A 26,463-nucleotide genomic window follows, 5' to 3' on the forward strand; every position below is an offset into this window, starting at 1 on the left:
GAGATAGAGAGCAGGCAGACAGCTCTGATGGGAGACGGGGAGGGTGTAGGGTAGGGGGGAGGGGTTGAGTAAAATAGAAAAAAAGAGAGAACTCATGGACATGGACAACAGTGCAGTGATAGTGGGAGAGAGGGGTTGAGGGGGAAGAAGGCATAGAGGGGATAAATGGAAAAAATAAAATTAAATAAAAAGCACACAGTTAAGAGGTCTCTGTGAAATCTAATGGATTCCTAAAAGATGTGACTTTACAACACTTACAATCCTACCTTTGTTGGTTGTTTTTAACTGTTTTCTGCCAGGTGGCTTTGCTCACACCTTCTTCTGTTTCATATTTCTTTTGTTCCTAAAAAGTATTAATGTGATAATGTATTCTTTATCATCTGACACTGGCACAGAACCCAGTAAACTAACTGTAAGGCCAGGCTAACCCAGGAAAAGCACTGTCCTCAGGAGACAGAATAGGAAAGACATCAGCGCTTAGATAACACGCTCATTCCCTGCAGTGTGGGCAGAGGAGGGAGGGTGGAAGAGGCAGCCTGGGCTGCCACACCTGGCGGGTTTGCACAGGGGCTCCCTTCCTTATTGTGTTTTGTCATTAAAGAACTCGCAACTAAGGCTGGTTCCTCCACTCGCTTGTCAAGCTGAAGGTCTTCCCTTCACTGAACGCGACAGGTAACAGAGGAGGATGACCAGAGGATACAACAGTCCTTCAGCTGAAACGGGTTTGGCTCAGTGGTAGAGCGTCAGCCTGCGGACTGAAGGGTCCAAGGTTCGATTCTGGTCAAGGGCATGTGCCTTGGTTGCGGGCACGTCCCCAGTGGTGGGTGTGCAAGAGGCAGCTGGTCGATGATTCTCTCTCATCGATGTTTCTAACTCTCTATCCCTCTCTCTTCCTCTTTGTAAAAAGTCAATAAAATATATATTAAAAAAACAAAAAACAAAACAAAACAAACAAACAAAAAAAACAGTCCTTCGATGAGTCTACTGGCTCTCTCACGGTAAAAAAAAAAAAAAAAAAAAAAGCCACCCACAGAAAGCAAGTGTTTCAGATTCATCCCCACGGACATCGATAATGAAAACCAAGCCTCCCACACCCTTTCGTTTCGGCCAGCGGGGTCTCCTGAGAACATGTGCCGTTTCGCCAGCTCACCTCTCTGATGGTCCTGAGCAGCTCTGGCTTCGCGGGCACACCGGGCGGGGGGACCCGGTGGCCACACGCCTGCAACGCGCTCATCAGCAGCTCGGCCTCATCCAGCTCCTCCCACGTCAGCTCATCCGGGTGATTGTGGATCAGCTCCGACAGATACAGCACTAACTTGGCTCCATGCTTGAAAACGAAGCGATACATTTTTTATTTTTTTCAGGCATGAAGAATTTCTGCTTCTTACAGTTAAATTATTTAACAGTAGTTCAATTAATTTATACTGCTAGGTTTATTTGGTTAGATGTGGCTGGAATAAATGAGCTTAAAAAAAAAGAAGACATTTTGGGGACAACTGGAAAAATGTGATTCTGTATTGGATATATGATGACATAAGATGAGAGAGAATCATGGATCGGCTGCCTCCTGCACGCCCCCTACTGGGGATCAAGCCCACAACCTGGGCTTGTGCCCTGACCCATGACCTCCTGGTTCATAGGTTAATGCTCAACCACTGAGCCATGCTGGCCGGGCTAGGCCAATCTTTGATGCGCAGACCCTGTGGCTGACATGAGAGCTGCTACTTGGGGCCATGGCGATTGCCCTTCACAGCGTGAGCCCACACCCAGCTCTGACGCATGAATTTTTGGGTGGCCCTTCCATGCTTTAGAAGTTATACCGCATTGTTACCTGTTCGCTGTGTGCTACTGAGACATTAAATGTGCCAACAAGTTAAAGATGCAGAATTTTACTGTAAGAATTTGCATGAGTACAAATACCGCTCACATTTTAAACTGTGAATGGTATTAAATGTCAACAAATGGGTTTGGAAACTCTTGCATTCTGGGTGGCGTGTACATTAACATGCTCATCACATCCTGCCACTTCCTAGAAGCATGAGAGGAACATGTGCAGGACCGGAATAGCAGCGCTCAGCCGAGGCGACATTTTAAATGAATCGGGAGACAGCTGCCACCCGGCCCAGAGCGGAAGCGGAGCAGATGCTCTCTGAGTAAAAGGCCTGGAGAGTTGGCAAATAAAGAGGAATGCAAATGACGGGAGTATTTTCACATTTTGAGACTTAGAGGCAAGGTTCTTAATTAACTGAAAATATTTCCATTTGGTATTCTCAAATCATCTTGAGAAACTATCAGAAATGTTTTTATTCACCTTGAATAGCCATTGAAGTTGTTTCTAATAACTCATTTTAACATCCTCCGATCAATCATTTAGTGATTCTAATAACTTGTAGGAATTTGTATACAGACCTTCACGTAAGCACTGAAAAGAATGGGGAACAAACAGATCCAGGCAAGACTGGTGGAGAGCATCTGAAGAAAGACCTCAGGTGGCACTTGGTAAGAAAACTATCTATATAGCCGAAACCGGTTTGGCTCAGTGGTAGAACGTCAGTCTGCGGACTGAAGGGTCCCGGGTTTGATTCCGGTCAAGGGCATGTACCTTGGTTGCGGGCACATCCCCAGTAGGAGGTGTGCAAGAGGCAGCTGATCGATGACTCTCTCTCATCGATGTTTCTCTCTCTATCCCTCTCCCTTCCTCTCTGTAAAAAAATCAATAAAATATATATTAAAAAAAATAATAAAAAAAAAATGTGTACCTATGAGATTATGGCTTAATTATTAAAAAAAAAAAAGAAAACTATCTATCTATCTATCTATCTATCTATATATATATATATATATATATAATGCTAATATGCAAAGTGTGCCCTCGGGAGTTTGACTGGGAGACCGGGAGTTGGATCACCTGCACTGACCACTAGAGGACAGTGTGGAATGAAGGCAGGCCCTGGCCAGCAGCCAGAAGGCCCCCCGATCGCCCCGATCACCAGCGAGGGCTAGGGACCCTACCTGTGCACAGATTTCGTGCACCGGGCCTCCAGTACTTATAATATTTTGCATGAAAATACAGTTTAATTTCAATTCTTGTTTTGTGCAATTTGATGTTTCGCCCACAGTTTTCATGTATGAAACACTGATTCTTACTTGCAAAGATGGGCTAAGACAGTCTCGTAGTATTTCCTGATGATTTGGCTCATGAACTATTTCAAAAATCTGCTTTCTCTCCTGGGCAGGGTGGGCTGGGGACAGGATGTGGGCGAGCAGTCTCCCCAGCTGCGTGCGGAAGGTCTCCTTACAAGACCACACGATCTTCGCCCACTGCTGCTTGGAACCACTGGGTTTACTGGAGCCCTTAAACCGGAACAGAAATGAATTAGGATCAGACTTTTGAAGTCATAACATACTAACCTCCACACGATCCTAACAAAGATCACGTAACCCGTTTTATTCTAGGTTTCTAAAGACAGTCTAACTTAGAAAGACACACACGTCCATACAACAGTGTTTAAAAGAGGTGGGCGTCCACCTCTGTCCAAATCGCCAGAAGGTGGAAGCAGTCCAAATGCCCACGGATGGATGGACGGATAAAGAAAAACGTGAGGACCCAGCTGTAAAAAAAAGAAGGAACTCTGACCTTTTGCAACAGCATGGATGGGCTTGGGGGTTATTACGCTAAGTGAAATAAGCCAGTCAGAGAAAGACAGATACCACACGGCCTCACTTATATGTGAGATCTAATGAACAAAATAAACCAATGAACAAAATAGATCCGAGGCAAGCATGCATGGAGCAGCCTGACAGCTGTCAGAAGGGAGGGCTGAAAGGGGACTGGATGACAAGATGAAGGGATTAGACAAAGAACATGTACCGGTACAGAGCACATAGGCACAGACAACGGTGAGGTGACGGCCAGAGGGAAGGGGGGTACGTGGATGTGGGAAAGGGGGGGAGGGGAATGTGTAATAGTGTCAACAATGAAAACAAAAAAACCTCTACTCCGTTTGTGGGAATGAACATTCCCCATTTCATTAATTTACTTACAATAGATACTTTGAATCCCTCTATGAGATATGTCAGTATTTCCTTCTGAAATGGATTGAAAACGGAAATCTGTTCCCGGTGACTATTTTCCTCAGAAATTTCAGTCTGGGAAGCTGAGGACTTAGTCTGAGTGGCATTTTCTGGAGTACTCAAAATGGCAACGACGTCTGGATTAAACTCTGAATTTAAAAAAAAATAAAAAATAAAAAAGCAGTTAAATCACTGGTACCTAGCCATTACAAATGTAATGATGCTGATTCAGTTGTCATAATACAGACGTGTAAGTGAATTACTTGAATACACAGAGAAAGTGATCTCATGTAAGACAGTGTCAAAGTTTAAACGCATATAAACCATGCAATTCTAAATTACAGATTTATTTTACTAATGAAGAGGAACTACATTAGGATGTCATTACTGCCATGAGATTCTTGTACGAATCACATGTGAAGATCACGTGACGCTTACAATAGGTGGACGTGCAGAGCGGTTTCTCTCATTCAATGTGGAGCCAGGGAGAACAGTGGTTCAGTTTCAGAGTTTAGCCTGAGGGCCAGGCGCCCCAAATATAAATTTAAAAAATTTTAAAGAAATCATGGGTGGCCCTAGCTGGTTTGTCTCAGTGGATAGAGCATTGGCCTGTGGACTGAAGAGTCTGGGGTTCGATTCCCGGGCAGGGCTCATGCCCAGGTTGTGGGCTTGTTCCCTAGAGTGGGGCGTGCAGGAGGCAGCCAATCAATGATTCTCTCTCATCATTGATGTTTCTCTCTCTCTCTCTCTCTCTCCCTCCCTCTCCCGTCCTCTCTGAAACCAGTAAAAATATATGTATTTTTTAAAAATCTTGAATGTATGGTTTTCCTAGTATTGATTAACAATTACTGTGCATTTTTTTCCTGCCTTCTTGAGATTATTTGACAATTTTTTTTTTAAGAATCTCATTTTGACTTATCTATAGCGCTTCTGAGTGCATTTCTTCGCACAGCTTTTCAGTGGCTGCTCTCGGTTATTATATTACACGTGGAACAGAATAACGTTCACCTTGGTAAATAATTCTGTTAACCGCCAGCACGGTGAGTCTCTGCAGCCTCTGCACCAGCTCGGCCTCGCTCGCCTGCCAGGGGCTCTCCTGGCTCATCCTCCGCTGAATCATCACGTGAAGCTCATCGCTCGCCACCGAGCGCATGCGCATCAGGAAGGGGTCCGTGTGAGCCAGGGGACATTTCCGAGGACCTGCAAACACACCCATTAGAACAGCAGGTGCCAGAGTTAGCAGGAGCCAGGAAACTAGTTTTGCTGCCCCTTTTCGATCATCAGAACGTGAACAGATCTTATTAACGCGAAGTTGATTTGCACAGGAAAGAGTGATTCCGAGAAAGGGATGCCCCCCCTGTTTGAAGAAGTGCGACAGTACTTCCGATTGCAGAATCCTAAGGAAGGACGCGGGACCAGGTGACCTCGCTTAGGAGGATGGCTATTGTTCGACAAGATTTGAGTTTCCTGAAAAAACTCCAGGAATTAGGAGGGCACGTACAAGTAGCTCAGAATGTTCTGACAAAGCGTTTTCAAGTACTGTTGCACTTGCTCGTATTTTAAAATAATCAACAGATTTATCAAGCACGTGTGTTTTAGTAAGAACATTGCTATTTCCGGATGATTGCCACTGCTGAACTTGGTAAAACGGTTCTGAAAGTGTACACAGTGACAGCAGAAATCAGTCAGAGGAAGGTGAGGAGATCAGAAAGGTGAGCACCAGCCTGGTGATTTGCTATAAGCCATCTGCTGCACATGTGTCGCTTGGATTCAATCCCAAGAGCATTTCCGGGGCAATGCTTCCCCAGGGGACGGGAGAGCTGGCATCCAGCAGCACCACTGCACCTGCTGCGAGAGGGGCCGCCCCGGGAGCGGATCCGGAAGAGCCCGGGGGGCAGGAGTCTCGCCTGAACGCACGGGAGGAGGAGAGCATCGGGAGGTGACCGTAGGAACGGAAATGGCGTCTCGGGAGGGGAGGAAGAGCGGCGCCCTTCGCCGGAATTGAACCTTTGTTTTAGATTATGAAGACACAGATCAGTTTCCAAAAACGTCCTCTCTAAACATGACTTACACATACTAAAACACGGTACGTTTTAATGACTCATCCTGTAAGATATTTAAATATTTTAATAGCATTTTAGACTGTCTACTCTTTCAGATAATCGGTATTTTTAGTTATTACATTTTGGCGGGTAGAGTCACCTTGGAGACAAAAAAAAATGAAGCAAATAAAAACAATGTTGTTTTTTTTTTATACTAGCAAAACCAGAAAAGTAAAAAAGCAGTAACATCTTCGTTGATTGGTAAAAGTTAGGAAAGACTGTCGCAGCAAATCAATATCACAGAGGATGCACTTGTTAAAGAAGGAACATTTGTGTGTTCTTTCTATGTGTATGTCCATGGAAAGATGTCTACACCACACAGAGGCCAGGGCCTTGTTTGCTGGGTGGTGGGATGAGTGGAAGCACATGCCTGGCAGTCAGACTGACACGGGATGACATGGCAGTGGTGCCCGCAGTCAGACTGACACGGAATGACATGGCAGTGGTGCCCGCAGTCAGACTGACACGGGATGACATGGCAGTGGTGCCCGCAGTCAGACTGACACGGGATGACATGGCAGTGGGACAGCAGCTTCCTTCTCTTCTCTGGCCTCAGCTCCCCCGCCCCGCACTCCCCCTGCCTCTGCCTGGGACACCTGCCTTCTGATCTCTCCATTCCTGTCGCCTTTGTGTCCTTTAAGACCTCAAATCTCACCTCCACAGACACTTCCCTGCCTCCTGATGTTAGCTGCCACCCTGTTACAGTCTCACTACACTTCTCTACTCTCTCGTCATCTCTGCCAGGGCAGATGCTGGGTCTGCCTTTAAGTCAGCGCACCTCCTACCGAACGCAGTGCTTAGCACGTGGCGGGTGCTCGGAGTAACTGCATGGGAACAGCTCAGCGCAGAAAGCAGCGAGCAGCTTCTTCTGGAGGAACACCTCCTCATAGTTACAGCCTAAGTTCCTAAACTGACAGCATTTAAAAGCGTGAATGGCGTCGGAACGCAGGAAAGCCCAGCAGCCTGCAATTTCAACACTCACCAGCAATGCTCTTGCGCTTCGGGAAGACGGCGTGATGGGGAGAAGGAGCCGGGGAGGACTCGGGGAGGCTGTCGGCGTCGTGGTTGGCGGTGGTCCTTATGAACTCCAGGGCGGCCTGCAGGACGCGGAACTGCAGCGCGACGGCCATGCCTGGAAACACAGGCAGCACAGTGTCTGCAAGCTACATGGCTGTCAACTCTGGTTTCTGTATTTACACGGCATTGGAACTGTCAAGAGTGCTTTATCAGAATTAAGCATTTCGATCAGCCCTAACTGGCTTGGCTCAGTGGGTGGAGCATCGGCCTGCAGACTGAAGGGTCCCAGGTTCGATTCTGGTCAAGGGCACATGTCCGGGTTGTGGGCTCAATCCCCAGTGGGGGGCATGCAGGAGGCATGCAGGAGGCAATGAGTGATTCTTTCTCAACATGGATGTTTTTCTCTCTCTCCCTTCCTCTCGGAAATCAATAAAAATATATTTTCAAAAATTTTAAAATCAACATGGGTTCTTGATGGTAGTAAACATTTTAAAATTGTCTTTCAAAGCAATTTTAAAGCAAATTTCCAAATGGTCGCTATAAAATACTATCCCACACATTAATTTTATTTTATGTAATTGTTTTAAAGACGAAACTTTTTAATAGATAAGGTAAACGTTTGACCAGAAATTCTCACATTTTTGTTTCGTACTCTCTTTAAGATTTGCCTTTAAAGCAAACTAAAACGGCATTATTATTCAATATAAGCCTTTTGAGTTCTACTTGGTAAGAAAAATCAGTGGCTTCTTTTAATATGCTGCCAGCCACTAATTACATAGAGGCACCACTCTTTATTTTTACCACTTAAAAAGGCTTCTTCTTAGAGCTGATCCATATCATCACAAAATTAAACTTTCAGTAAAACAGTTTCCAAGAAGAAAGCGATTCGGTTCAAATAAGCTTTTTGGCTCCCATACAACGCCCCCCGAGCCCCGTAAAGAGGAACCTTACTCTGCGTCCTCTTGTTCTTGCTGTTTTGAAGATACCCGAGCAGCACAATGAGGTCTTCGATCACTTTGAAATACTGGGGGCCCGCGGAGCTGCAAGCGTGAATTGTGACGGCGACGAGAAGTTGCTGTATATCGCAAGCCAGCAACTTGTATTCGTCCAAAGGAATGCTAGAGAAACAGAGAGAGGGTTTAAGACAGAGAGAACAGTTAATTCTGTTCCGCCAGCGTGCATTCACTCACTACTGACCCACGCTCACCCTGTGGCAGGCGACACGACTTGCAGGCTGAAAACTGACACCTGAGGACACACGCTGACTTTTGTCAAAAAGCTGACTGTCTTGCAAAGAACCAGTCAATTAAAGAGATAAACGTGGTAAGTGTAAAAACACAGGCTAAGCCCTGACACAGGCTTTGCCTCAGTGGACAGAGCATTGACCTGGGGACTGAAGGGTTCTGAGTTCGATTCCGATCAAGGGCACATGCCCAGGTTGTGGGCTCAATCTCCAGTGGGGGGCGGGCAGAAGGCAGCCGATCAATGATTCTCTCTCAGCATTGATGTGTCCATCTCTATTCCTCTCCCTTCCTCTCTGAGATCAATAAAAATATATTAAAACAAAAAACAAGCAAAACGAAAATAAAGCAAGTTAACAGGAGCTCCTCTGGGAACAGACCGGCAGGCTCTCAGCCTACAGCTCACAGGTATGAACAGCGACGTTCTGAGAAGGCTTCTCAGAGATGAACTTGGATCCATTGATTAACTCTGTGAATCTCACACACATTACTAGCTGTGTGGCCGTCATGTGACTATCCTCAAGCTCCTGTTTCTGATGGCACAGTAATGTTTACAAGACTATGGTGGAAGCGTGGTAAATATACAGGGTGGGGCAAAAGTAGGTTTACAGTTGTGAGTGCATGACAGTTAATTATCGTTTTAGTATTTCTTAATTATCGTATTGTTTCCATACGAACAACTGTAAACCTACTTTTTCAACTTGTCTTCAGGTTCTAAACCCCTAAAAAGTCATATTAATATCTTCTTATTACAAAACTTTGCTGAAAATGATGGACACTATGTCCCCTCCAAACTTAATCTTACTTAATGTTTTGTAAGAAAAAAGTTCTCCGAGAGTAATTATGGAAAACCAGACGCTCTAATGTAACCTATTACTGAAGTTCTCCCATTTCTGAAATATTTATCAGTTGTGGCTTCAAACGATGATTTAAAACTTACTTCTTTTCCAGTCCGTTCAGGGCTGCCACCGTGTTACACAGAACGTAGAGAAGACCGTTATCCAACAACACGTCTGCGACCTTCGCACAGGAATTCAGTATTTGGAGAAGCAGCAGCAGAGTGTTATGCAGGAGCGTGTTGTCATACAGAGAGGTCTCTATCAACCCCAGGACAGGAATGACAGCCCACTTCTGGAACACTCCCAGGTTTTTCACATCTTCCTGATCAAACCTACAATAAATAATGCACAGGTAGGGCACAATTAACTACGAAAGAAGGAAAGTGATTGCGATAAGGACCATTTTGTTAACTTGATTTTGAGGCTATAAAATAAATTTGTGGAACATGGATTGTTCATCTTGTTTTAGGTTATAGACCCTTCCGAAAATAAGATAAAAGGTGTTGTTAAGAAGTCTGTCCTGCACAAATGAAACACAGAAATAATTTCATAGTTTTATCGGACTCACTTCAATTCATCCATCGGCCCCTTCGTTATCTCAGAGGAAGATAATAATAATATTCCACAGCGTTTGACAGACATGAGCTAGTAAACCGAGGTCTAGCAAAAAGTCTGGACCTCTTGTCCCCTATGATTTGCCTCAGTCACGGAGGGAGACTATTCAAATATTTTGTGCCTCTTCTCCTGATCTGTCAAATACGGGCAGTGATCTCTGCCATTCTCATCAAGGCCGTTGTGAGAATCAAATGAGATGACGCAGAACCGCTCTGGAAGAGCCCAAAGCTGTGCACAGATGAAAAGCTCTGCTCTGCTCTCCTGACGGCATAAGGCAAGTCTGCCAGGCCTGAACCGGTCTACTGAATAATCCTATAATGTACAGCTAATATGCTAATTAGACCGAGCAGCCAAAAGACCTTCCTGAGGAAGCTGAGGATGCAAGAGTTGGGCCCCTTGCACGAATTTCATGCATTGGACCTCTAGTAGTAATAATAATAATAATAATAATAACAACAACAACGAGACACTCATTTCTATCATAGACAAAAATTACAGTTTAACTTTCCTGGTATACTTCTGATTTAGAAGAAAGTGTCCTTTTACTTTTGTAAAATGTCTGCCAATCCTTCAGCACTGCACCAGGCCAGAGCTCAGCATCAGTGCCCCAGGGGTTCCAGGCCAGGGATGGCTCCGCCCCCAGACGGCCTGAAGGCGAGGGGTGGGAGGGGCCTCTCCAGGGACCCTGGCATCCGCTGCTGTGTCTGTTAGGGACCGCCCCCTGAGCACAGAGATGCCTAATCTCCACGCCTACTCTCTTTCCTTTATACCCATTCGCCAGCTAGTGAATGAAAAACAAAGGAAGACCGCGTGCTTTTGTTACAGACGGTTCCTTAGGTTTTCCATTGAGGACAAAAGAGCCTCAATGGCGTGGAGGGAAGGACCCACTTACTCGTCATTGGGGCCCAGGTGCCGACCAAAGAACATCTCTATGAAGCAGTCCAGCAGCTCCGGAGTCCCCCGGTGGAGGTACAGCTGGTTGGCGAGCAAGGAAAAGCCCTGGTGCTTCAGAAACTTATCTTTCTGCTCCTTAGAGGCTCTGTTGAAATACACATCTAACAGCTGGGGGGAGAGGAAGACGCGTTAAAGAATGTATGAGGACTTTATGTAGTGCGTACACATCAGGCAGCTGTTGCGCTTGTAAGTCACCGTTCAATTTCACGTGTCTAGAACATAGAAAGCTAAGGACAATGCCATCTCCATAGCAAAAGGGGCCACGCTTTGTCTCTGAAGGCTACAGAATGCTAGTGATGACTCCACCTCTAGACCTTCATGCTTTTGTGGCGGGAAACTAGCTTTTTAGCGGAACGTGCCACCTGGTGGACTGGCTGCCTTCGCCAAGTGCACGGAGAATGTCTGTGCCCAATTCTGGAGGGAAAATATCGGCCCGCAGGCCTCCATTCCACGCCCCCAGCATCTTAAACAGGACATGCGGAAAACCAAATTAATTCTTTTCCTCCCGAACTCGCTTCTTCCATGGACCCCTGCTCAGAGCCCAGGAGCCATCGCCCTGACCGTCAGGCTAACCTGTTCCTGTGCCGCCTCCCCGTGTCATTACAAGGCGCCCGTGTCAGGACCTCTGTGCCCCTCGCGGAGAAGGGGCCGCCTCCCCCTCCCCAGTGACCCGCTCATGGCGTCCCACACCCGCTCACCTGGATGACGCCCCGCTGGATGGCGGGGGAGGGGTGGTTCACGAGCACCAGCAGCGCCTCGGCCTGGATGAGCTTGTCCATCACGTCCCCCAGCATGGCGTCGGGCAGGATGAGGAGCACCCCGCTGAGGAGCTCGTACAGCCCGCAGCAGATGGGGACCAGGGTGTCCTCCGGGGCCCTGCAACAGAGAGGGCGCGCTCTCACACCGCGGCCAGGGCCCCGCGGCTCCCCTGAGAATCGTGATGCGGACGGTCCTGAGCCGCTTGGCCGCCGGGAGGCGTTCTGGGAAACCATAGTGAGTGATGCCAGCCCGCCATCGCCGAGGGAACCACACACATCCGGAGAGGGGGGCCCACACACGCAGTGGATGGACGCCACGGCCGTCCCTGTGATCGCTTACTGCCCACACTGTCGCCATGTGGAACATGACTGAGTGGTTTTAACGTGTGAAACATTCTTTTTTTCTTTTTTTTAATATATTTTATTGATATTTTACAGAGAGGAAGAGAGAGGGATAGAGAGTTAGAAACATCGATGAGAGAGAATCATCGATTAGCTGCCTCTTGCACACCCCCTACCGGGGATGTGCCCGCAACCAAGGTACATGTCCTTGACCAGAATCGAACCCGGGACCTTTCAGTCCGCAGGCCAACGCTCTATCCACTGAGCCAAACCGGTCTCAGCTGAAACATTCTTAATGTCAACATTTGAAATGCTTCCTGATTGAACTGCGATTCACAGATTTACCATCAGGTTTGTCACCAATACTTTTAGGCATCCAGTCTCCGAAACACTCTCCTGTCCTACACCTGTGAAGTCCAGCACCGAAGCCACTGGTGCTCTCTGCACTATTTAAAATCAGGTGAAGCCCTAGTGGTTTGGCTCAGTGGGTAGAACACTGGCCTGTGACTAAAGGGTTCCAGGTTCGATTCCAGTCAAGGGCACATGCCCAGGGCTATGGGCTCGATCCCCAGTTGGGGACGTGCAGGAGGCAGCTGATCCATGATTTTCCCTCATCATTGATGTTTCTCTCTCTCTCTTCCTTTTTCTCTGAAATCAATAAAGATAATTTAAAATTAAGATAAAATAAAACCAGATAAAAAGTCAGCTCCTCTGCACCAGCCGCACTTCAGTGCCGTCAGGCACGTGGCCAGTGTCTGCTGTGCCAAGGCGCTTCAGGAAACAACAATAAATCATCGTTTCCCTGATCTGAAGTGTTTTTCTCTAATAACCACAAAGAATTAGATAAACTACAGACCGTTTTCTCTGAGAGCTGTCTATGGTTTAGCATTTGGTTAAATACGGAATTCGTTATTACGGAGGATTAAAACAGGGAGAACGGTGTCTTTCTGTTTGCCATCGATATCCATTATATTAAAAAGTGACAAAATGAGCCGAAACCGGTGTGGCTCAGCAGATAGAGCGTCAGCCTGCGGACTGAAGGGTCCCAGGTTCGATTCTGGTCAAGGGCATGTACCTTGGTTGCGGGCACATCCCCAGTGGGAGGTGTGCAGGAGGCAGCTGGTCGATGATTCTCTCTTATCGATGTTTCTAACTCTCTATCCCTCTCTCTTCCTCTCTGTAAAAAATCAATAAAATATATATATATTTTTTTAAAAAGAAGTGATATAATGAAGACGTATGTTTCTAGAAGCACAGAATTCCTAAAAGGACAGTGAGACATGGAGGGAGGGCTCGCGGACATGGGTGATTACCTGGGAGCGTGTGCAGCGCGGAGGTAGCTGGGCTCACAGCCCGGAGAGAGGGCCAGGCCAGCCCAGTCCTCGGCGTTCCTGTCCACCAGGCTGGGCCAGCGGCGCACGGCGGCGGCCCCGCTCTGCGAGGGGAAGGCCAGCCCCAGGCTGGCCACGGTGCTCTGGCTGCGCTGGAAGGAGGCCAGGCCCCGCAGGTAGTCAGGGCGGCGTGGGCAGGACTCGTCCCCGGGACTGTCCCCGTCCGCTCTGGGCTCTGCCTCCAGCTCCTGCTGATCCACTCCGAGCCCCGGACCCTCCAGCGCCCCTCTGGGGACATCACCCACGGAGGCCCGTCTCGGGAGGGCAGCGTCCACCTCGCAGACGGCCTCTGCAGACTCGCAGCTGCTGATGGACACCTCCTCCTCCTCCTCGGCCTGCTGCAGCGCCTCCGAGCTCCCGGGGGGGTGCCACTGCTCAGGCTGGGGAACCGCCGGGCTGCCCGCAGCACCCGGGCACCTGTCGATGCCGCGGTCCGAGCCTCCGGCCAGGGCCCGGGGCGGCACGAGGGAGGAGGTGGGGAGCGCGGGCAGGCTTCTGCAGCGCCGCAGGCTGGCCCCCGTCCGCGGGAGGGTGCTGCCGGAGGAGCCGTGTCCTGGGAAGAAGAGAGGAGAGAAACGCCACCTGAACACCTGGCCGGGCTCCTGCAGGAGGCAACCGATCCAGGTGTGTCTCTCACATCGACGTTTCTCTCCGTCTCTACTCAGAGCTAAGCGCGGGGCTGTGCTTGCATTCTTAGGGCTTCTACCTTCGGGCAGGGACGCGGTGAAGGCGGACGGACTTATGGGCATCAGCCCCGGGCCCGGGGCGGCCCGCCCTCCGCTGCTGGAGTGCCGCAGGGACACGATCGAGTCCACTTTCTCCTGGAAGATCTTGCCATCTGGAGTCAGAATAAACACACCCGTTGAGACAGTGACATTTTTAAGGGCAAAACAAAAATGTAACATTAAAAGCAAAATCTTACTGCAACCCTTTACAAAAACACAAAAGATGTTCAAAGTGAAAAACACGATATATTTTATATTTGACGTGTGAGTCCGGGACAATCTCTTACTGTAGCTTTGTGAGACCATTACTGCTTTCTTTGGTTATTTCTATAGTTGGACAGTAAATTTACTCACTTTTTATGTTAATCTGATCCCTCTAAGGCAGGGGTCCTCAAACTTTTTAAAGTGGGGGCCAGATCACGGTCCCTCAGAGAGCTGGAGGGCCGGACTATATGAACTACTAATTCCTACTGTAACACCTCGGCTGCGCTCACTGCCGAAAAAACCTGGCGGGCCGGATCAGACTCCTCTGCGGGCCGCATGTGGCCCGCGGGCTGTAGTTTGAAGACCCCTGCTCTAAGGAGACTCTCCATTCACGGAGGAAAGATTCTCTTATATTTTTATATATATGTATCCTCTTCAAGGCCTCAAATGACTATAGAATTGATAGCTACAGCTTAATCTTCCTTTCAAGGCTGGATTTCTTAACTGCAACATGAACGTGACAAATCTAAACCTGAATCAGCTTTCTGCCCTGTTGTTGTTGTCCGAGTTATGCCTCCTCTCTCTTGGCATTTAAGCTCTCTGAGGGCAGAGGCCGTGCCTGGTTCATTTCACAGCCCTCAGGGGTAAGCAGGGCAGTTTCTACCACACAGAGGCCACTCAATGGCTATCAAACAAATGTGGATGAAGAGGGAAGAAAGAACAAGCATGGAGACCAAGATCTACCAACAGTGGTTATACCTACCTATGTGCAAAGAAAAGTAGAAGTTGGTTGGGTTGTGACAAATGTAAGTATTAGTAGGAGGGTGAACTGCTAAAAGGAAATTGAAGATAATTGTCAATAATTCCAAGTCCGGAGGAGATCCAAGGACTTCTGCTATAATTTTCACAAATGATCTACAAACCTCTCGGGGCATGGAGGTAAGCTGCCCCTCTTTGTGTTCCTGGAAAAATAAAAACCAAACACTCTCCTTAGATTTAAAGAGAATTGTCAATTGAACTTCCATTTTTCATTTAAGCTAGAGACTCCTTTTAAGATAGAACTGTGTCTACCATAGTCACCGTTACATTGAGTTGCCATTTCCCAACTCAAGCCATTCTGCTATGAGAGCTCATGAAAACCAGCAGTAATTTCACTGCAGCCCCTTATCCGATTGGGGAAGGCTGTCCAGCATCCCCACCGGGCACGCAGGCTGCCCGGGCTTGCATTTGGCGCCTCCGTTGACTACTGGGCAGAGTTGCTGACTCCAGCATTTTAGAAATAATACGACGTGAGACTCTATATCGAAATATCCAAATTTACGTGTTACTTTTCTGACATGGAAAGACTGAAGAAAAACTTCCCACTGTCGGATAAACTCACTGCAGACTGGCCAACAGGTTTCTAAATGGAGACACGAAGGCAGTGACTGAGAGACACAGCTCAGCAATATTCGGTCAGCGAGGGGCCTGTGCCCACCTTGTGGGTAGTGCGATCAACCCTTCCCTCGGGGGTCTTATGGGAGGAAATAAACCGCAATATCATAATCGAGATAAAACTAACAAATCACACATGAGCAGAGTGAGAGCACCGGAGAGAGGGGAAGGGCAGGTGGTGTTGTTATTTAAGAATGTGGACCAAGGCCGAAACCGGTGTGGCTCAGTGGATAGAGAGTCAGCCTGCAGACTCAAGGGTCCCAGGTTTGATTCCGGTCAAGGGCATATACCTCGGTTGCAGGCCCTTTCCCAGTAGGGGGGTGTGCAGGAGGCAGCTGATCAATGTTTCTCTCTCATCAATGTTTCTAATTCTCTCTCTCTTCCTCTCTGTAAAAAATCAATAAAATATATTTCTTTAAAAGGAATGTGGACCAAGGTTTAGTCAGCAATCATCACACATCAGGCAAACCTCACTGGCTACGAGGCTACCACTGCGCAAAGCTCAGAACAAGTTAAACTTTCACTACTATTGATGGTCAAGAGGCTATACAATTATCCTTATATCTAACCTAACGGAGCATCTCAGATACTCAGCAGCTGTTCCTCTTGTTTGTCACTGCGTTAGGGACAAACTGTAAGCGGCAGGGGTTGGAAAACCCCAGAGTATTTGCTGGAAGAAGGGCACCGGGAAAGGGGAGAAGTGGGGAGAGAGAAACATCTCCCTGACAAGTACTGAGCTCCCAGTATTGGCTACTAAACACAGTGATGGCAATAAAGCTCCCGGAGTGAAGCCGCGAGGGACGTACCTGCAGAACCTGACAGGTCAGCAGGAAGTGGTGAACCACGCGCGCCCTCAGCAGCTGCTTGACATTGAACATCTGCTGCGGGTGGTCTGCCCGGATGAGCACTTCCAGGGCCGCCAGCAGCGCCTCCCACACGCCTGGCTGCGGACACAGCGACAGTGACGTTGAAAAGATGTTCTTCTCTTTAGCCAACAACCCGGGAGAGCTCACTTTTTGAAAATACTGTCCATCCTCGAAGGCCGGGGGAAGGCTGATGGTCTAGAGCAGTGGTCGGCAAACCAAGGCTCACGAGCCACAGGCGGCTCTTTGGCCCCTGAAGTGTGGCTCTCCCACAAAACACCACGGCCCCGGGCGAGTCTATGTTGAAGAAGTGGTGTTAGGAGAAGTTTAAGTTTAAAATATGTGGCTCTCCAGAGAAATTTCAGTCGTTGTGCTGTTGATATTTGGCTCTGTGGACTAAGGAGTTTGCCGACCACTGGGCTAGAGCACTTAATGTTATTGGCACGCAGTGTCACCTCACACCCAAAAGAGTGGCCATTATGAAAAAAACAGCAACCCCTCACACAGAAAATAACATTGTTGGCGGGCAGAGAAACTGGAACCCTGCCACATGGCTGGTGGGATGGTAAAATGGCGCGGCTCTTACAGAAAAGAGTCCGGGGGGTCCTCAAAAATGAAAAACAGGCCGAAACCGGTTTGGATCAATGGATAGAGCGTCGGCTTGGGGACTGAAGGGACCCGGGTTCGATTCCGGTCAAGGGCATGTACCTTGGTTGCGGGCATATCCCCAGTAGGGGGTGTGCAAGAGGCAGCTGATCGATGACTCTCTCTCATCGATGTTTCTAACTCTCTATCTCTCTCCCTTCCTCTCTGTATGAAAATCAATAAAATATATTTAAAAAAAAGAAAAAAAAGAAAGAAAACCAGAAGCACCACCTGATTCAGCACCCCCACTTCTGGGCTTACATATTCAAACACACTGAACACAGGACGTGGCAGAGGCACCTGCACGCCCATGTTCACTGCAGCATTGTGCACAGTCACCGAGATGAGGGGGTAACCCCACATGTCCAGTGACCGATAAATGGATAAAGAAAATGTGGGACACACACACACTGGACCACTGTGCAGTCTTAACAAGGGAAGAAACCTTGCCAGGTGCTACAACATGGGGCCTGAAGACATGATGTTAAGGGAGACGAGCCAGGCACAAAAAGATACAGAATGGCTGGGACCGGTGTGGCTCAGTGGATAGAGCGTCGGCCTGCAGACTGAAAGGTCCCGGGGTTCGATTCCGGTCAAGGGCATGGACCTTGGTTGCGGGCACATCCCCAGTAGGGGGTGTGCAAGAGGCAGCTGATCGATGATTCTCTCTCATCGATGTTTCTAACTCTCTATCCCTCTCTCTTCCTCTCTGTGAAAAATCAATAAAATATATTAAAAAAAAAAAAAAAAAAAAGATACAGAAGGATTCCCCTGACATGAAGTCTCTCCTGTAGCCAAAGGCACAGACACGGAAGGTGGGATGCTGGCTATAGGGAGAAGGAGGGGAGGGAGGGATGCGCCCAGCCTCGGACGGGCACATGAGAAGCTCCCGATGCGGTAACACTGCGCGCCCTGGGCGCTCGGCACTCAGAGGCACAGCCCCGCCCGCGTTTTCCCCGGAAGGAAACCGTAAGCACGTGCCTCTGCTTTCCTCCAGACCTTCCAGTCGAGCAGCAGCTCCTCGAGCAGTTTAACGTCCTGGATGATAGCCTTCGACTCCACGTCCAACGTGAACTCGCCGTTCTCGTCGGCATGAAGGAGATCCTCCCCACAGCAACCTTCCAGAAGGGTCTGTGGACAATTCGCACCCACACAGGATGCATTAATGATGGGTTCGCCCCAAAATTCAACAGAAGCATTAAGCCTTGAGCAATCGCAACATTAACTTCAAAGGGAAACCGCCGAGTAAATTCTAAATTTCATCAAGCATCTCGCTGCTCGGGACAGCGCGAGGGTCAGCTCCGCGAGGACGCACCTTCAGGATGTGGAAGCCAACGGTGCACCTGGCCTTGGTGAGCACCTGGTGCACCATCGAGAGCCCGTGGCAGTTCTCCAGCTCCTGCCTCCTCTGCTGGTTGTACTTAATCAGCGAGAGGAGCACGCGCAGAGCCAACGCCTGAGTTTCTTCACGGCTGCTGAGCTCCACAACCTGAAAAAATGGGTACGTTTTTTTCTGATTTGCTGAGAGTAAAAGCTTTCTCATCTTAAAAGGGTAACATAGGTGATGTATAGTTTTTCTGTAACCAGAAAGAAACCCCAACATGTGTCAATCACAGAAAGCTTCTCTTCGGGTGGAATTAAAAGCGGTGGCTCAGCCGAAACCGGTTTGGCTCAGTGGGTAGAGCATCGGCCTGCGAACTGAAAGGTCCCAGGTTCGATTCCGGTCAAGGGCATGTACGTTGGTTGCGGGCACATCCCCGGTAGGGGGTGTGCAAGAGGCAGCTGGTCGATGTTTCTCTCTCATCGATGTTTCTAGCTCTCTATCTCTCTCTCTTCCTCTCTGTGAAAAATCAGTAAAATATATTTTTAAAAAATAAAATAAAAGCAGGGACTCCTACCCTGGCGAAGAGGAACACGAAGATCCCGGTGCCCCCGATCTCGTGCAGGACGCCCTGGAGGGTCTCGCACTCGCTGGGCCGGAGGCTCCTCAGGTGGTGGGGCTCCAGCGAGACGCTCTGCACGTCCTTGGAGCTGAAGGGCCTCTGGGAGAGCGGGGCTCTGGCCTGCCCTTTAAGCCTGATGACCGGCTCGTAGATGGTGTACTGAGCAGGGCAGCTCGCCGTGTAGACAACCGAAAGGCTCTCCTGAAACACAGACAGTCTCCCTCAGGAAGGAAGCAGAGCTTAGACAGTTACCGAATAGCAAGGAAGTGCTCCAGAGTGAAAGGACACCAGCAAAGCTTTTCTTTGTTTAAAGGGACAGACACGCTAAACAAGGGCGGCCCCCCCAGAGGAACACGTGTGCGCTTAGTGCCCAACAGTGAAAACCTCAGCCAGGCTGAGGCTCCGGCTTTGATCGTTACACTCACTATCACCACTGACAACAGCCAGAGCTACCCACACCCACTGCATGCCCATGCCAGCCACTGTTCTACAGACATAAACATTACAATTATACCGTCCCAACCTTATGAGATGGGAACTTGGGATCAATGTATGCAATTCATCTCCTTTCAGTTTGCTCCTGGGCTTGAATGTAAAGGTAACTACACACATGCACTATACAGACTGAGGTATTATAGAATTATACTTGAGATCCATGTAATTTTATGAACCAATGTCACCTCAATCAACTTACTAACATTTAAAAAATAAAAGTGACTCTAAGATCAGAGGTTGCTTTATATGAGAATAAAATCCCAGACCATCAGCCCACTTAACGAAAACCGAATAGAACTTCCAGTGTTTCTCCTGGGCAGATAGGAATTTCGATCAGCTTCTGGCTCCGGGTCACCTGACCCCCTGGGCTTGTACCCCAGAATCCTCATTGGATGCCTGAGATAACGGACAGTACTAGCCCTATATGCACCGTGTTTTTTCTTATACATATGTTTCTCTGATAAAGTTTTATTTATAACTAGGCACAGTAAGAGAATAACAACAACAATACTAAAACAGAACACAACAATATACTGTAGTGAACATACATATGTGTAGTTACTATAAAGTTAAACCTGGAATGAAAACTTACAATTAAGAGACCAATGTCCACATCTTTCTTGGTCAGGAAGAGCTCTCTGATTTGGTCGCACTGCAGAATGTCTTTGCTGATGTATTTGGAGTAGTCAGTCGCAGGGGAGCCATGCTTACACGGCATTATGGAGGTGTGGCTGGGGCCGCAGGCATAGAGGTGGAAGGCCTCTTGGGAGCCAACCTTAGCTCCTGGAGAGCAAAAAGATACAGTTATTGATTCAAAACATCTCAACTAGGGTTTTCCACAAAGAGCAAGAAAACAACTATTTTTATGTTGGATCCTTTTATTTTTATTCATTTATTTATTTTTAAAAATATATTTTATTGATTTTCCACAGAGAGGAAGGGAGAGGGATAGAAAGCTAGAAACATCAATGAGAGAGAAATATCAACCAGCTGCCTCCTGCACACCCCCCAATGGTGTACCCGCAACCAAGGTACATGCCCTTGACCGGAATCGAACCTGGGACCCTTCAGTCCACAGACCGACGTTCTATCCACTGAGCCAAATCGGTTTCGGCTATGTCGGATCCTTTTAGTTGTTTACTGTATCTTATAAAGTTGACTAAAGCCTCAATGTCCAAATTGATGGAAGATGAATTAATATATACAAAGTTAGCTCTTGATAAAATAAAATAATGAAGTTTCTATTTGCTCCTTAAAGTAGAAAACAGGGTGGTTTTTGTTTTATTTTTTTCAATCAATGGAAAGTATACCTCAGTAGATTCCTTTTTAAGATGAAATGACTTGATATCTTTGTTCCTCCCACCCAACTGTTCAATAAACAGGTCTGAATGCTACTGTGAGTCAGGTTTAGTACTTTTAGTCAGATGTGCTTTTTAAACCATATATTTCTTTTCCCAAAATGTTGCTATTTTTATAGAATATACTGAAATTATAAAAGAGGCAACCATTCTAAGTTTACCTGTCACAATACTGCATTTTCTAGGATTACAAAATAAGGTTGATTTAAGATAAGCATCTTTCTTGGGGGAGGGGGGGTAGGCTGTGTACTGCTGCATTAAATGTACATAATGATTATAAGAATCATTTAGATTATAAAAATGTTAAAATATCTTAAAAGTCATATCGAAATCAAGGAAATACAGTATTTATTATGTACAAGTAAAAACAGAGTGATTAACATTTTATCCAGGATAGTTTACTTAGCTTAGCACATGTTATCGGAAAGAAAAATTTGGAAAGGCTTTGAAGGGAAATGTACCATTGAAGAGAAGCAAATTTCCCAGGTGCCATTTTCCAGCCAGCGGCAGAAACTCTTCTTGGGATGACAAACTATGGCCGATCATGCAGAACGTTTTATTGCTATCCGACGACAAGCTCGTTTTTCTTGGAAGCATGAAATCCAAAGTAACATCAGGTTTCCTACACCAAAACAAAGTTAGATCAATCACTTCAGTGAGGACTAAGTACTAAGTATTTACTATGTACTATATTTTCTTATCAGATTTGTGTGCTGTTAATCAAGTATAAATTAATAGAAATATAAATTAATATGTTGTTTTTAAATGCTATATTATTAAAATGGCCTCTTAAGTGTACTATTTGTAGAAATCATTCTATGTTAGTTCTAAATGTGATAAAGACACTGTCAAATTTCAATCAACAGAATAATATGTTTGTCCTTGGTCACTTGCTCATTGCTCGGTGAACAGATTAAATCACTAACTTGTAACAAATGGCAAAAAAAAGTTCCTTCAGGTAATGCAGAAATAAGTGGGCTTATATTTTTCTCTAGTCATTCTAATTTTATCTGAATCCCTGATTTTAATTTAGGTATTAAAGCCTTATTGGTCAATTAAAATAATCCTTCTGGGCTAATTTTATAATATATGGGCTTGAAGGACAAAACTATAGTGCCTTGATGTAATACATATTCCACATAAATGTCTAAATGCCCACATTTCTGTATTGCTCCCCTAAACCCAGATGTTAATTTCCAACAATTACTTCTCTGGGAAATTGCTTTTGTAAGGAAGTGATAAATAGGAAAATATCCAGCTCTGATCTAGGTTCCTAGGTTAACACAGGGATTTGATCGATCGTGTTCTATAAAACTGTAACTGAGGTGAACAAGTGTTTACTAAAAACGTTTCCTACCTCTGCCCAGAGACCCACATGGAGACTTCCCCGTGAAGGCTCTTTTTCCCCTGGGGCTTCTGGGAGTAGGTGAGCACTAGATGCTGCCATTTGCTTGGGAGGAAGACATTCTCCAGTGATTCCGCCTGAGCTAGTAACACAGCTTTTGCATCGTCGTTTGAATCCGCACACAGGCTGCAGGGGAGAGAGAAGGTACAAGCTGCAAACGTGGAATTTCGGATCTCAGTCTTTAGCTCGTGTACAACTACAAGTGTAGGTATGTAAGTGAGAATGAAAGCCAGTTCTGTTTTTAAGCTCACATAAAAAGTCAACAGGTCTTTGTTTTATGCCATAACCTGCTTGGTTATTATATTACATGGACTGCTGAAACGCATGCCCTGTCCATGGGGTTGGGGATGAGCGTTACCGGAAGATGAAGGTGCCCGTGGGGGGCTCAGCCCACACTTGGATCATCAGCGCCTTGGATCCCAATGAGACCATGTGGATGCAGCCTCCTTCTAGGAGCCTCTCGCCGGGATGGACGTGCTCGGCGCCTTCTGACCTGTCGTTCTCTATGAAAGAAACAGGTTAGAATGGTCAGCAAAGCTGCCGAAACCGGTTTGGCTCAATGGCTAGAGCGTCGGCTTGGGAACTGAAAGGTCCCGGGTTCGATTCGGGTCAAGGGCATGTACCTTCATTGCGGGCATATCCCCAGTAGGGGGTGTGCAAGAGGCAGCTGATCGATGACTCTCTCTCATTGATGTTTCTAACTCTCTCTCTCTCTCTCCCTTCCTCTCTATACAAAATCAATAAAATATATTAAAAAAAAGAAAAAAAAAAAGAATGGTCAGCAAAGCAGCTGATAAAAACTGGGTGGAAAAGTGAATTTAAAAATAGAGAAAGAAAGCATGCTTGTTTACTTTTAGCAAATTATTTACCCAGAATGGCCTGTTTAAACAAAAGGATTTCCAAAGTTTAGATGTTAAGTAACTCCAAAATAAGCACCGGGAGTGAAAGAGTAAATGAGTGCATTAAAAGTTACTAAATATTCTTCCAGTTATCATATATTTTAAAATACTTAATAACTTTTAATGCTAAGTGAAATAAGCCAGTCACAGAAAAACAAATATCAGGTGATCTCGCTTATATATGGAATCTAATGAACAAAATAAACTGACAAACAAAATAGAAACAGAGGCCTGGATACATGGGAAAAACTGGCAGCTGTCAGAGGGGAGGGGGATGAAAGAAGGTGAAAGATTAGCCGGGGAACTTATCTAAATAGCCCATGGACATAGACAATGGAGTGACAGTGTGGTGCTGGCCAGAGGAAAGGGGAGTTGAAGGGGGAGGCAGGAGCTGGGTGGAAGCAAACGAAGGTGAGGAAAATAGGGATATCTGTAGTAGTGTCAACAATAAAGAATATAAAAAGAATAATAACATAAAACATATGCTAACTGAAGACGAATTGCAGGAATGATGTGACCAACTGTGATGTCACCACGGTAAACTACAACCAAGATCGCCACCCGAAAAAGCCGAGTATAACAGACAACACGGTCGCCATACCTGCTCCATCGAAACTACTGTCTCGTAAACTTGACGACTTCCTTCGTCTCCTGATCTTCCTTCGCTTTTCTGGGCGGCTCTCGGCTTCCTGGACGCACTCCACGTTGAACCACAGGGAGACGCTGAACCCCTCGGCGAGGTGCGGCCAGCAGTTCTGGCCCGGCAGGGGCAGGTGCACGGGGGCCACGTGCCAGGAGGACAGCAGCTGCTGGGGGACACTGTCCCCGTCCGCCTCCCTCCTGCTCCAGGACACGCGTGCTCTTCTCAGCAGGCCCATGGCCTTGCTGTTGAGGATCCCGGGGCACTTGGGTGATGAGAGGCCGTTGCTGAGGTTCGGAGCGTGCAGTAAGGGGAAGGTCAGATAGTGTAAAGGGCTCACAGCAACATCACTTTCAACGATTTTCAGAATGCCAAGGAGAAGAATCTCCTAGAGAAAAAGAAAAACGAATGAAACGTTACAATAATTTTATACCAGGGACGTAATGATCCTGAAATTCAGGTTACAAATGAACACAAAGACATACCCATACACATATCAGCATTCCTGTCTAAACACCTCCTATCTACCATGTCATTACACTTTCATTTTTTGTATAGTTAAGATAAAATATGAGACTTCATTATTAAAATGTGTTTTCTCTTGTGGTTGTTTGAGATGTAAATGCTTTTTATGGTACAAACTGATAGTTATGAGTTGGCCCAAGTATTAAAAATTAAATCCAGCCCTACCTGGTTTGGCTCAGGGGATAGAGCATCAGTCTGTGGACTAAAGGGGCCTGGGGCCTGTTTTTTGTTTTTTATTTGCTGGGGGGAAAAAAAGTGCATTTTTTCAGCAAAAAAAAGTCTAAAAATCACCCATGGAAAGGAGAAGTGATACAAGACAACAGAAGAGTGGATAGTATTTTTCTAGAAACAAGTCTCAAAACGGTTATAATTACTCATAATTAATTTATGTTTGGTAATTATTTAGCATTTCTTTTTTTTTTTTTTTAAAGAGTGTCCACACAAAGACTTATATGATAATGTTCATAATAGCATTTTTTTTAAAAATATATTTTATTGATTTTTGTACAGAGTGGAAGGGAGAGAGATAGAGAGTTCAAAACATCAATGAGAGAGAGTCATCGATCAGCTGCCTCTTGTACACCCCCCACTGGGGATATGCTGGCAACCAAGGTACATGCCCTTGACCGGAATCGAACCCAGGGCCCTTCAGTCCCCAAGCCGACGCTCCATCCATTGAGCCAAACCGGTCCCGGCTATTTAGCATTTCTTAAGCACAAAAAAGATTGGGTGGGTTGTGGTAAGTGGACTATGATGCAAAATATCTGACTAGCCAAAACAGAAGTGAAATGGTTAAAATATTTGCAAATCCTATATAATAAAAGGCTAATATGCAAATCAACCGAACAGTGGAATGACTGGTTGCTATGACGCACACTGACCACCAGGGGCAGACGCTCAATGTGGGAGCTGTCTCCTAGTGGTTAGTGCACTCCCAGAGGGGGAGCACTGCTCAGCCAGAAGCTGGGCTCATGGCTGGTGAGTGCAGCGGCGGTGGTGGAAGCCTCTTCCGCTTCAGTGGCAGGGCTATGGATGTCCAACTGACAGGGAGCAGTCCTAAGCCGTCAGTCAGACATCCCCTGAGGGCTCCTAGACTGTGAGAAGGCACAGGCTGGGCTAAGGGGCCCCCCTGAGTGCATGAATTTTATGCACCAGGCCTCTAGCAATAAAATAATTGGAAACTTCACAAATAACAACACAGAGCTGAGTATATAATTACCACAACAAAAGAGAGGGCTTAGTGATTTTCAAATACGTTTTAAAATATTCTCTTAAATATCAGTGACAAAAATGAAATTATGGTATATTTACTGTACAAGGAGATTTCTCCAGAAATATTCTCAGAAGAAGGGTTAGCTCTTCCGAACATGTTCTTGAGCTCATCAAAGACACCAACAGATCCACCAGTCCTCTCTGGCAAACTGAGTTAAAGATAGACAGAGGGAAAAGTTAAATAGCCAAATGCACAACTAATAGAGGAAACGAATAAAGAATGTCACTGAAAAAGATAAAATACTATTGACACATTTTAAATGGATTATAAACCACCTAATAATCCAAAAATTTGCTGAAGAAATAAAATATATGATTAAATACAAACTAACCAACTGACAAAAAAACAACAAGAAAATCACTTTCTTTAATGATTGGTTGGCTCCAAGTCAAGTGGAAATACTATTTAAAGAAACATAAAATGGTGGTGGGATTAAGTAAAAAGACAGAGAACGCAGTATGGTGGTTACCAGAGAGAAAGGAAGGAGGATAAGAGGAGGAAAAAGAGCGGAAAGGGGGATAAATGGTGACGGAAGGAGACGGGTTTCAGGTTGGTGAACACACAATACAATATGCAGCTGGGACATTACAGAACTGTACTCCTGAAACGCATATAATTTTATTAACCAATGTCACCCCAACTGGTAAGATTTAAAATTAGTTTTTTCAAAGCATAAATTAATACAGTATTTGTTAAGTGACGACCATAAAGTAGTCTTCTC

General features: G+C 46.4%; 1 protein-coding gene across 4 annotated transcripts in view; it reads right to left on the reverse strand.

The window, feature by feature from the left end:
• Positions 1-26,463, reverse strand: part of LYST (lysosomal trafficking regulator) — a 64,033-nt gene that overhangs the window by 14,814 nt on the left and 22,756 nt on the right. For 2 of the 4 annotated variants that reach the window (XR_014793579.1, XM_084868644.1), the window contains exons 10-33: positions 25,781-25,890; positions 23,906-24,332; positions 22,764-22,908; positions 22,358-22,531; positions 21,462-21,622; positions 20,235-20,425; positions 19,103-19,348; positions 18,520-18,693; positions 18,182-18,335; positions 16,503-16,636; positions 15,026-15,224; positions 14,040-14,171; positions 13,256-13,886; positions 11,541-11,718; positions 10,781-10,950; positions 9,375-9,605; positions 8,145-8,311; positions 7,159-7,308; positions 5,920-6,081; positions 5,083-5,274; positions 4,045-4,223; positions 3,148-3,354; positions 1,151-1,327; positions 267-343 (exon numbers count right to left, since the gene is read on the reverse strand). Coding sequence is in view for 3 of the 4 variants with exons in the window: in XM_084868644.1 (XP_084724770.1) it covers positions 267-343; positions 1,151-1,327; positions 3,148-3,354; positions 4,045-4,223; positions 5,083-5,274; positions 5,920-6,081; positions 7,159-7,308; positions 8,145-8,311; positions 9,375-9,605; positions 10,781-10,950; positions 11,541-11,718; positions 13,256-13,886; positions 14,040-14,171; positions 15,026-15,224; positions 16,503-16,636; positions 18,182-18,335; positions 18,520-18,693; positions 19,103-19,348; positions 20,235-20,425; positions 21,462-21,622; positions 22,358-22,531; positions 22,764-22,908; positions 23,906-24,332; positions 25,781-25,890 (4,768 nt within the window). In the remaining variant the exon portion in view is untranslated. Of the gene's footprint in view, positions 1-266; positions 344-1,150; positions 1,328-3,147; positions 3,355-4,044; positions 4,224-5,082; positions 5,275-5,919; positions 6,082-7,158; positions 7,309-8,144; positions 8,312-9,374; positions 9,606-10,780; positions 10,951-11,540; positions 11,719-13,255; positions 13,887-14,039; positions 14,172-15,025; positions 15,225-16,502; positions 16,641-18,181; positions 18,336-18,519; positions 18,694-19,102; positions 19,349-20,234; positions 20,426-21,461; positions 21,623-22,357; positions 22,532-22,763; positions 22,909-23,905; positions 24,333-25,780; positions 25,891-26,463 lie in introns of all 4 variants that reach the window. The other 2 variants (XM_084868645.1, XM_084868646.1) reach the window with 2 other exon arrangements.

This window comes from Pipistrellus hanaki (genome assembly GCF_964339955.1).
Source record: "Pipistrellus hanaki genome assembly, chromosome: 20".
Taxonomy (NCBI): domain Eukaryota; kingdom Metazoa; phylum Chordata; class Mammalia; order Chiroptera; family Vespertilionidae; genus Pipistrellus; species Pipistrellus hanaki.